The following is a 12,076-nucleotide window of genomic DNA, read 5'->3' as shown; positions in this document are numbered from 1 at the left end:
CAGTCACATATCTTACATTTTAGAGAATGACTACCATATTTTTATAAAGGCAGAATCTTTGTGTTATTGATTAATGTATCTCAAGCACCCAGAACAACACCTGGCCTATGGTACTTCCCAATAAGTTTCTTATGAATGAATACATTCCATGATTAGTTTAGATGAATTAAGGCTTTCTCTCTCATCTGAAGACTCCAGGATAATATATCCTCACAAAGGATGTTCGTTAAGATCTAGGTGTGAGTTGAAACTGTCCACGATATTAGCATTAAAATCTGCTCATTTGGGAGATACATGTTATTTCTAGAATTCAGCTCTACTGCCATCAAAATTTATTAAAAAAAAAAAAAAAAAAAAAAAAAAAAAGAAGTTTAGGGGTGGCTGGGTGGCTCAGTTGGCTGAAGGTCTTACTCTTGATTTCAGCTCAGGTCATGATCTCACGGTTTGTGGGTTCAAGTCCCTGCATCAGGCTCAGTGCTGAGCCTTCTTGGGATTCTCTCTCTCCCCTCTCTTTCTGCCCCTTCTCTGCTTGTGTGCTGTCTCTCAAAATAAAAAAATAAACTTAAAAAAAAAAAAAAAAAAAAAAAAAGTTCAATCGGAAATCTAATATGGCCAGGAAGATAACTTTAAAGATTCACCTTTTCCTTTAGCTTTTCTTCAACTTCTGCCAATTTCTCACAGGTCCTAGAAAGCTCTTCCTCTTTCTTCATGGTATGGTTCTTTTCTTGTGTAATTATCTCTTGTTGCCTTTTAAGTTCACCTCCAAGAATTCTTAATTCTTCTTGGTTTTCAATCATCTAGATTTTTTTTTTTTAAAGTTGAGATTAAAATAAATAATATTAGCTTATTTTTATAAAATCAAATCAAGTAAAAATCAGCATTTACCTCAGCCTAAAAATGAAGAAATTATGCAAACTCTATTGGAAAAAACTATCTTACAAAGAAAGTCAGTCTTTAATTTAATCATATAGGATGTCAAGCTTATGCTTTTTTATGCTGTTTCTTTTTTTTTCCTTCCTTCTTTCTTTCTTTCTTTCTTTCTTTCTTTCTTTCTTTCAAGTAGGCTCCATGCCAAAGTGGGGGTTGGAATCACAACCCTGGGATCAGGGTTCCACTGACTGAGCCAGTCAGGCACCCTTTACACGTTTTCTTTATTGCTCTACTTATATTCTTATCATGAGAATTAGAACTAGATTTAGTATTCTATCTTGAGAGGTTGGCTCATTTTCTAGCCTTAAACCAAAGGAGACTGTTTCTAAGCTTTCATGGACTGATTCTGAGACTACAGTTACAGGCTTTTCAAATGCTAGAATGAATGGCTTTGGTTTGGTGCACCAGTTAACAGCCAAGTTCAAAATGGCAGCCATCCTTTGCTAGCATGACTTGGGCTAATCCTAGTTATAAGCTTAAACAGTGGCATTCTCAAGTATCATGGCCACAAAAACATTACAAGCTTGAGACCATGATTTTTATCTGCATTCTTATTTATACTCAGCTCTTTTGACCAGACAATCCCAAGAAATATGGAAAATTACACAAAAGTTCAGGTTCTCCTACAACCCACAGCAAACTTCTAAAAATGTTAATTTCAATCTATATATATTATATTGCCCCTAAATGAAGAAACAAAACTAAAGTAGATATGACAATACAGCAAACATTAATAATTAAAAATGAAGTTTAAAAATTAAGACAAAATTAATAAAAGAGAAACATTTAGGAAAAAGATTTAACAAAATATGGACAAGACATGTATACTAAAACCTATAACATATCACTGAGAGAACATAATTTATAGAAAGATATGCAATGGCCAACAAGCATATGAAAAGATGATCAATGTTCTTAGTCATTAGGGAAAGGCAAATTAAAACAATGAAGTACATACCCAATTGAATGGCTAAAATTAAAAACACCAGTAATGTGAACCATTGATGAAGATGTGGAGCCATCAGACTTCTCTCAATTCGCTGATGGGAATGTGAAATGGTACCACTACTTTGGAAATCAGTCTAGTGAATTCTCATTAAGTTAAATATATGAGAATTTATTCTCATATGACTCAGCTATTCCATTTAGCTGAATAGCTGGAATAGCTGAATGACTCAGCTATTCCATTTAGATACTTACCCTAGAGAAATTAAAAAAAATGATCATAAAAAGATTTATGTAAGAATGTTTATAACAGCTTCACTCACAATAGCTAAATAGTAGAGATAACTCAAATTTCCATCAATAGGAGAAAGGCTAAACAAATTGTGTGGCCTATTCATACATGGAACATTATCCAGCACTGAAAAAGGAGTGTAAAAAAGGCACAAAAGAGTACATGCTATATGATTCTATTTGTATGAAGTTCTGGAAGAGAAAAAGTTATCTGAGGTGAAAAGGAGAAAAAGTCATCAGGATGGTGACTATATGCGGTAGAGAGTAAGAGTAGGACTGACTGGGATGAGATGTGAGAGAACCTTGCAGGGTAAGGGAAACACCTTGTATCTTGACTGGGGTGGACGGTATATAGGTAGAGACATTTGTCAAAAGTCATCAGACTGTGCGCTTGTATCAGATACATTTACTGCATGTAAATTATGCCTCAGTACAATTATAAAAACCGAAAACATGCAAAGACAAAAACATATTGTTAAATGTACAGTGCTACATCTTACCATTTCAATATTTTCCCTTAGGTCAGTCTTCAATTGTTCCTTTTCTGCTGTAATACTCTCTAACATTTGTTGCAGTTCATTTTTCTCCTGTATTAAAGAAAATATCTTTCTCTGTTGCTCAGTTAGCTCATTATCTTCAACATTTGCAATCAGTGCTTGAGTATTTTTGGCTTTCAAATTCTGTTTTTTATCTGTGTCAGCCATCTAAAATATGAATAGATTAAAGAAGAATTTCTCAGTTAATAACAATTTGAATAATAATAAAAATTGCCAAAGCTTGTATTACTTATTACTTACCAGGCACTATTTTCGTATTTTGACACATTTAATCTTAACTATAACCTTATATGGTAGGTACTGGTATTATTTTCATTTGACAGACAAGAAACTTGAATTCCAGAGAGGATGACAGGTCACTTGCCCAAGGTCACTCAGGTTTTGAATCTAAGAGGTCTGGCTTCAGACTCTGTGTCCTTGTACATACTCTTGTTCATGGCTAAGAACTACCTGGACAGTTATGGATAATTAATAATTATCTTCATGTATGATGATAGGTTAACTTAATTTTATGAAAGAGTAAGCCACCTTGAACTCTACCACTTTCTTTCCATCAAAATCTGGAAATGACTCCATATCTTCCACTCCCAACAAATGATAATTTTTGGAAGCAGTCATACTCCCAAAAGGCTGGAGTTTCATCAAATGAGAGGACAAATTAATCTTACAAGAAACAGATTTCATATTCTAATAGTATAAACCACCTTTTCAAAATATATACTTTCATATATTGGTTAAGAAAAGCATGTTATACACATTCATTTATCCATAAATAGATCTTAAGCAAATGTAATTTAATATGTGTACCCCTTGATAAAGGGAGACAAAGACTGACATTACAATCACTGGTATGAAATGAGGGTATCACTATATAACCTTATAAGACCAGGAAATAAATACTGCTCCATATTGGCCACATATGTTTTAAAAAGTTTTATAATAATCTACAATTAACAAAAAATTGAAAAATGAAGAGAAAAAAATTACCCATGTCACCAGCTTCACACAACCCACTACTAGATTTCCAGAATATGTCCAAAAAAAAAAAAAAAAAAAATTCTAGAGTATTTCCTTTCAGAGTTTGTCCATGAAAAAATATATTTGAACATAGTAATTATGATTTATATATATATATGTATATATATATACATATATATATATATACACATACATACACAAGCACACACATCTATACACACACACACACATACAGAATTATTCATTTTTGCTTTTGCTTTTCCCCATTTAGATCACAGGCATTTTTCCCATGCTGTCACATAATCTTCAAACTATAACTTTTAGTAGTTGCTCAATATTCTAGAGTGGGTATGGACAGAACCTATTTTACTTAACTATTTTTTTTATTGTTGGTAACATGCATGAGTTTCTGACAATGGTAACCATAGAGCTAACTACATGAGAAATTAAGGTAAGGAATACATAGTCATTGGGACTAGCTTGTCAGATACCCTAATTCAGAATCTTGCATCTGTACACCCTAAGTATAGGAATGTACACAAAAACAGAGCAGGCTGAGACAAACTATGTAATAATACCCAAGGTACATTTCAGAATGGAATTCAACCTAGCAAGTATTTCAGCTACCACAGATCTTATTATTAAATAAAGGAAAAGAATTGTGTGCTTTGAGATAAGCTTACTAATCATTGTTTTAAATTTCTGTTGGAACACATGAGAGAAGCTGCATTTCTAGAGAGAGAAATATGAAGCAAGATTGAAAGTGGGCACTCGAAGGGGATTCATTATAGACCTACTAATGCAGCCCTCTGGGGTCCAGATGAACAGAGGGGTCCACATGGGATTCTAACATGAACACGATAACAGAAGAAGCTGATCTTAGCCTTCCATCCCATATTTGAGAAAGCCCAAGAAACAAAAGAGCCCCAGTCAGACCTTTTTATCAACATAGATGATTCTAGCATAAACTTAGGAACACAGAGCAGCTAAATATAACTCTCCAGTAAATACAACTCTCCCTTTCCCTCACTCCTCTGCTATTGCCCCTTCTCATGGGGCCACATGATTACAGATTTGCATTTGTCTAAAAGCAGGTATTGATTGTTGTATCTTATTTTTAAAAATCTTTTCAAAAAAGTCTTCCCCTAATGAAAATAAAAGTTATAAATTTCAAATCAAGGTCAAATGCCTTTGGCCCATTTGGTTAATCCAAACTATAGAGAAGCTGAGAACATAAGATATAAAACAAAAATGCTTTCCTAGGAGAGAAGAACTGAAGCATACAGAGAGAGAGGGAAAGCTTTTCCAAGGCAAGAATACTGTACCCTGGGGTAAATGGGGAAAAAAAGCTCATTATATAGAGTAATAGTATATAAATCTATACAAAGATTTATTTACATAAGTTGGGGCTTACTGAATTATTCTGAAGTAGTATTTTTTTTAATTTAGTAATATGTCCAATCTGGTGATTTTTCTTGCATATAAAATATAGTTTAAAAAATTATATAACTGTATAAAACCCAGTTTTATGTATATATGAACATATATATGTGTATACTATTCTGAGCTATGAATGTATGAAAGATTATTTCACCAGTCTCTTATTGATGAATGTTTTCAATTCCTAGTTGTAAATAGTCTGGTTTAAATAGTAGTGCAATAAGAATGAAAGACAGTATAAAAAATTCTGTTGATAATATATATCAAAGGCATTTCTGAGAGTAGAAATGTATAGTAAATTAATCCACTGTATAAAACTATAGGCAATCCCCTGTTACGGATTCAAATGTGTTGTCCCCAAATTCCTATGTTGAAGCCCTAACCTCCAATGTGACTGTATGTGAAGATAAAGCCTTTAAGGACGTTTATTAAGGCTAAATGAGGTTATGAAACTTAGGCCCTGGGGCGCCTGGGTGGCTCAGTCAGTTAAGCATCTAACTTCAGCTCAGGTCATGATCTCATAGCTCGTGGGTTCAAGTCCCACATAGGGCTCTGTGCTAACAGCTCAGAGCCTGGAGCCTGCTTTGGATTCTGTGTCTCCTTCTCTGTCTGCCCCTCCCCTGCTCATGCTCTGTCTCTCCCTCCCTCTCTCAAAATAAATAAACATAAAAAACAAACAACTGAGGCCCTAATCCCGTAGAACTGGTGTCCTTTTAAGAAGAGAAAGAAACACTAGTGCTCTCTTTCTCAGCTCAAGAATAGGAGAAAGGCCATGAGAAGACACAGAAGGAAGGTGCCATCTGCATACAGAGAAGAGAAGACTTACCACAAACCAAAGTTTCTAGCACCTTAGTCTTGGACTTTTAGCCTCCACAAATGGGAGAAAGTAAATTTCTGTTAAAAGTTTTAGCTACCCAGTCTATGCTATTCTGTGGTGGCAGTCTACCTCCCCTTAAAAATAATATACCTCCCCTTAAAAAAAAAATTATCATTAGCATCTCCTAGCCCTTCTTGTATATAATTAAATAACCAGTTAACTCCTAAGGTATCAGGACAAAATGAACCATACTACCTAGAATAAATCAAGGTGAGATTTAAGCACCTAATAGTATAATTATAGCACAAGCCCTAGAAACAGGCAAAACTACAACATAAACATTGATTTTATAGAACTCTAAGCAAGTTTAATATACAAAATCTGACATAAAACAAGTATTGTAGACATAATAATAAGCAATCTTTCTTACATTCTTAGAATTCAGAGGGGTTTTTAAAGATTTTAAAATACATCGAGGCTCAGGAAATGTCACCTCAAAGTCTGAACTAATTTTTGCCTTTTTTTCCCAAATTGACTGTAAGCAGTTATATCTGAAGTTATTTCAAACACATTAGGGTTATGCTTGTAAATTATCGTTAGTTATTAGCTCTGTGAATAATAGACAAGATTGAGATTATCATTATGTATTTACGTGTTTGAGGTTAAAGAGAAGGCTCTTCTACACAAGTATGAAAACTTTGGACAGAAATATCATTTACCTTTTCCTGGAATTCATCTTTAGTTTCTCCTAAGTTTTCCTCCGTATGCAAATTCCTGGAAGTTTCCTCAGAAATTCTCATTTTTAGTGTGTTGATTGTTTCTTGGTGTTGTTTCAAAGACTCAAGAGCATTTCGTAATTGTTCCTGGGTGTCTATATTCTTTGTCAGAGAAACACAGAACAATTTCTGTTAGAATAATAAGAAACAATGGAAGTGATTTTGCAGGAACTACTTGATCATGAATAGTAAGTGACAGCTCCTATGTTTTCACAGAGGCTCTCGGTTTTCAGCATCTAATCAGTCAAAGTCTTACCATGTTTACAGTATCCTGAATGTCACTTTTGAGTTGGTCCCTCTCAATTTGCAGGCTCTCCTGGAGTTGTTTTAGGTCATCCCTTTCTTGGGTTAAGGTTCTTATTTCCACCAAGGTTTGCTGAAGTTGCTCAGCAATCAGTGCTTTTTCCTTTTCTACAGTTTGCAGCCTAGAATCTCTACTTTCTAATTGTTCCTTTAGCTCTTCCATTTCATTTAACACTTCTTGACTCTCGGTTGCTTTCTGCTGAAGTTCTTTGGTTTTCGGACAAAGCTTTAAAATAAGAAAAATAAAATGTGAAAAGCAGAACAGTCTATGGGACATATATGGAGGCCAGACCCCAGAATACTAAAGATCGCTTCCCTAGAGGGTGTCTTGTACCAACCTCTGTGCTCAAAGCATCAGAACTTAAACCAAGTTTTTGAGCTTGTTTAGAGAGATTTCCTATTTCCTGATTCATTCTTGCATTCTCCTCAAGGACCATCTTATACTTTTGCTCAAATTCAAGATGATTTTTTAAATCTTGGAATTCTTGATCAGTGCTTTTATAATTCATCTGGGTAGTTGCTAGGTCATTTTTAGTTTTCTCTATTTCTTCAAGTAAATCTTGAATTCTATTCTCCTTTTGAACTACTTCAGAAAACAATTTGTCTCTTTCCGATATTATTATATAGAGCTCTTCAGATTTATCATGTATCTACGGAGAGGAAATAAAATTTAGTTATGTTAGCAATGTAAGATCTACTGAAGCAGTTTCAAGGAAAAAAATTCCTATGCAAAAAAAAAAAAAAAAAAAGGCATTGAAATTAAGCAAAGATTTGACTGAGGAAATGCAACATTTTTATTGTCACCTTTCCTTTAATAATGTATTATCCTGTTTACCTTCAAAGTTTTGTTTTTTAATCTCTTTGGGCTCTAGTAAGGATTGTTTGGAGCACACTCAATAGAAACACTTTATTTTAGAACATGCCTTTATTTCATCATCTATCATTCTAAAGTATTTTCTAACTTCTTGGTGTATCAGACATTTTATGGTTTTTCTAAGAATTTGACATATTTTCATCTAAAGCCTTTGAATGCAACTCTTATTTCTAAAAACGTAATCCAAGAATAAATAATCAAGCTTTATTTGAATTATTATTTAAATAAACCATATCCAATTTATAAATAGTAAAATCACTGTGAAAGGTAAGGTAGAAGTGGTGGGAAGAAGAGAGGTGAGCTAAATTGGAGACCAAGGATGGGGGTAACACAGCAGAGTTGTTTCAATCACAGACTAAGGATAGGAGGCACATCTATGTAGCTCAACTATTGGTGCCATAACTATTTTTGAGCTAAGAACCAGCACCTACTTTAAAGAGTTTTTAGGATGACTAAATAAAATAATGTTGCTAGAGCTTTTTAGCATGATGTCTGCCATATAGTGTTCAAACACTTGTCACTTTTTATTTCTTTTAGAAAGGCAGAGAGAAAAGAAAGTCTGGCAGATGGTTTACAGGATTGTTCACTAGCCTGCAAGATTTACACTGATCTCAACTGTATCAGAGCCCTCCCTTGTATCTCATTACTTTCTTTTATTCAACATAGTGACTAGTTAAAAAAAAAAAAAAAAAAAAAAAAAAAAAAGAAAAAAAAGATTTAGAAAAAGGGTGGGCCACAGAACTCTGTTTAAAAGATTTTATTTTTAAGTAATCTCTACACCCTACATAGGGATCGAACTCACAACCCCCATGAGATCAAGAATTGCACACTCTTGGCTCAGAGCCTGGAGCCTGTTTCCGATTCTGTGTCTCCCTCTCTCTCTGCCCCTCCCCCGTTCATGCTCTGTCTCTCTCTGTCCCAAAAATAAATAAACGTTGAAAAAAAAAATTAAAAAAAAAAAAAAAAAAAAAAAAAAGGGGCGCCTGGGTGGCGCAGTCGGTTAGGCGTCCGACTTCAGCCAGGTCACGATCTCGCGGTCCGTGAGTTCGAGCCCCGCATCAGGCTCTGGGCTGATGGCTCAGAGCCTGGAGCCTGTTTCCGATTCTGTGTCTCCCTCTCTCTCTGCCCCTCCCCCGTTCATGCTCTGTGTCTCTCTGTCCCAAAAATGAATAAACGTTGAAAAAAAAAATTAAAAAAAAAAAAAAAAAAAAAGAATTGCACACTCTACCGACTGAGCCAGCCAGGCACCCCCACAGAACTCTGTTTAAATGCAACACTTGAGGGCTGTAGAAATGGCTGTACATGGCTCATGATACTAAGTATACTGTTAAATATGCTCTGAAAATGTATTTTTATATCTAGTAATATAAAAAAAATTAGAGGAGGAACTACATTCATTTCTGTTCCTAACAAGTTAGTTAAATGTTTATGGTCTCTTGCCTGCTACTTTAAAATAAACTATGGCAAAATATTTAAAGTGCTATTACAAAGGTTTTTATTTCAGAAGAAGAGTTATTTGCTTAAAAATGTATTTACCTCTTTCCTTAATATTTCTAATTCTGAGGGTAAAGGTTTCAATGCTGAGAGCAAATTAACTTCTTTACGTAAAGCTTCATTTTCTTCAACTTCTTTATTCAGTTCTTTCTGCAGATCAGTAATCTTTCTTTCCAGTTCCAAATTACAGAGCAAATCTAGGACATTTTGGGTAAATTAAATAAAGCAGCTTACAGTTATTGGGACAACCTAAATTACACGCAAAATGAGATTACTGAACCAGACTATATAAAATTTATTAAAGAAAGAGCCAATGTTGGTTAACTGGTAATCTAATTGTTAATAGTTCTTCAATTACTCCTTAAAAATTAGGTCCAATTTATTTGAAAAATAACTCCTAAACCTTTATGAATCTGAATGAAGTCCATGGAAGCATTTATAAATATTGATACCAAATGACACCGAAACTTATTAGGTTATTAAAAAAATCAGAGTAGAGAATAATAGATTTTTAATCACTGGAATGTAGCCACAAAATTCTTTAGGTAGGTTTCTAGAGAAAGTCAGATCTAAAAAGAGGTAGTCTGAAATTATAAAATACCTTTTGGAACTTTGCCATCTATAAGGGAGGTGAGTTTTGTTATTTCATTAAAAGAAGATTGTAATTCTTTCTCCAGATCAACTTGCATTTTCTTTTTTGCCTCCAACTGGCTTTGATATAACTGAATATCATTTTCCATTTGCTTATATGCATTTGCAAGTTCTTTCTATTGAGAGAAACATTGTAAATTCACACAAACGTATTGATCGTAATAACTTTTTAAATAAATATTATAGGAGTCACTTACCATTTTCTCTTTCAGCTCTAGATTTTCACTTCTGAGAAAGGCGGATTCTCTCTTGGCATCAAGAGCTACACCTTCAGCATCAAGCAGAGTCTGTTTCATTTGTTTTAGGTCTTCAGTGCTTTCCTGTACACACGACAAAAAAATTTAGTGAAATCTAGCTTTCTGAGAGTTGGAAAACACTTTAGAGAACATGTACATAGATGTTATTCTGAATTGATAAAAAATGGTGGAAATATGATAATTACCAAATGTGTATTTAGGAAAGATGAAAAAAATAATATTTTCCATAATAAAAATATTTTTAAAATTCTGGATCTCTTTTTCTAAATTACAGAAGCATTGTACAGATTTAAGAATTTGTTATTGTTGGGCACCTGGGTGGCTCAGTCAGTTATGCGTCTACTTTGGCTCAGGTCATGAACTCACGATTCATGGGTTCGAGCCCCGCCATCCAGCTCTGGGCTGACAGCTCAGAGCCTGGAGCCTCCTTCAGATTCTGTGTCTCCCTCTCTCTCTGTCCCTTTCCCACTCACACTCTGTCTCTCTATCTCTCTCTCAAAAATAAATAAACATAAAAAAAAAATTTGTTATTGTTTAAAAAAGGCTAACACAATTGTTGTTCAGCTAGCTTGTTAAAATCTCCTATGTATTTTTAAGTTATTCTAAAACATGAAAGTAGTTCGTAGTTAAAATTAAGGATATGGAATTACAAATTAAAAAGAAAAAGACAAAAAATTCAATGGAAAAACAGAAAAGATGAACAGGCAACTCCCAGAAGAGAAAATGCAAATGAATGATAAATACATGAAAAGATCTACGGTCTCATTTTTAGAGAGAAGTGGCATTTTAACATGACTTTAGCCTACATAAATTCAACCACATGTCTTGGCAGAATATTAATGCATGCATGAATGAATGAATGAATGAATAAATTGGATGAAAAAAGAGAAAGAAATAATAATTATTAAAAAGTGGCCAATTCTACTTGATACTCTATCAACAGACACTCCAGGATTATATGAAACCTGCCTTTCTTCCCAGGGCCCCAGAACAGTAAGATCACTTTTATAAAAAATCATTTGTCATTAGTAACAGGTAACAGAAGAGTACTAATAAAAGGTAATAAAAAGTACTCTGAAAAGTTCAAATGGAAACAAAAGAACAATGGAAACCAAAGTTCCAGCTAGAAACTGCTGCTTTCTTAAAAATGGTGTTAAAAACTAGAATCAAACTGATACTTTCTTGAAGTAATCAGGAGGACTGAAAGCAAGGAGAATAGAAAGCAAACAGTGAAAATTAACAATTTCACTACGAAATTCAATGTTATTTAATGCTATATCTTCTACCAACTAAAATCATCTAGAGCTACAGTTTCTGAAAAATAACAAACTGATAAAATACTTATTTAAATTATGATGAGCATGCATTAATATTAATCAAATTGATGAAATTTATAAAACCATGCTCAATTACTTGTGATACGTATAGCTCCAGGTATGTATCAATACCAACATAAGTGCTCACCTGAAGATACTAACTATACAGTTCTACATACATGTGCATACAATAATTTAAAAAATAAAATAATTCTTAAATTATTGATTTTTAATGGAAGCTCATCCCTAACTTACCTATATTCACTCAAAGAATGGTATCTTCAACTCTCTATGAATGATTCTTTATCCATAAAATGGCAATGATACTAGTAGTCCCAGTTTCATAGGGTTGACAATATTAAATAAAATACTATATGTAAAACAACTACAACAGTGCCTGGCACACAGCAGGCTCAATATAAGCATTTGCTATAACAATGATGATGA

General features: G+C 33.8%; 1 protein-coding gene across 5 annotated transcripts in view; it reads right to left on the bottom strand.

The window, feature by feature from the left end:
• The window catches only part of CENPE (centromere protein E), an 82,193-nt gene that overhangs the window by 40,661 nt on the left and 29,456 nt on the right, over positions 1-12,076 (bottom strand). For all 5 annotated transcript variants that reach the window (XM_045471426.1, XM_045471446.1, XM_045471436.1 and 2 more), the window contains 8 exons: positions 10,254-10,376; positions 10,007-10,172; positions 9,448-9,602; positions 7,376-7,687; positions 6,991-7,263; positions 6,678-6,836; positions 2,667-2,870; positions 639-797 (listed from right to left, as the gene is read on the bottom strand). In XM_045471426.1, the coding sequence (XP_045327382.1) occupies positions 639-797; positions 2,667-2,870; positions 6,678-6,836; positions 6,991-7,263; positions 7,376-7,687; positions 9,448-9,602; positions 10,007-10,172; positions 10,254-10,376 (1,551 nt within the window). The remainder of the gene's footprint in view (positions 1-638; positions 798-2,666; positions 2,871-6,677; positions 6,837-6,990; positions 7,264-7,375; positions 7,688-9,447; positions 9,603-10,006; positions 10,173-10,253; positions 10,377-12,076) is intronic.

This window comes from Leopardus geoffroyi, chromosome B1 (assembly GCF_018350155.1).
Source record: "Leopardus geoffroyi isolate Oge1 chromosome B1, O.geoffroyi_Oge1_pat1.0, whole genome shotgun sequence".
In the NCBI taxonomy this organism is placed as follows: Eukaryota; Metazoa; Chordata; class Mammalia; order Carnivora; family Felidae; genus Leopardus; species Leopardus geoffroyi.
Note: the sequence above shows the minus strand (reverse complement) of the source record. Positions and strands in the feature narration are given on the sequence as shown.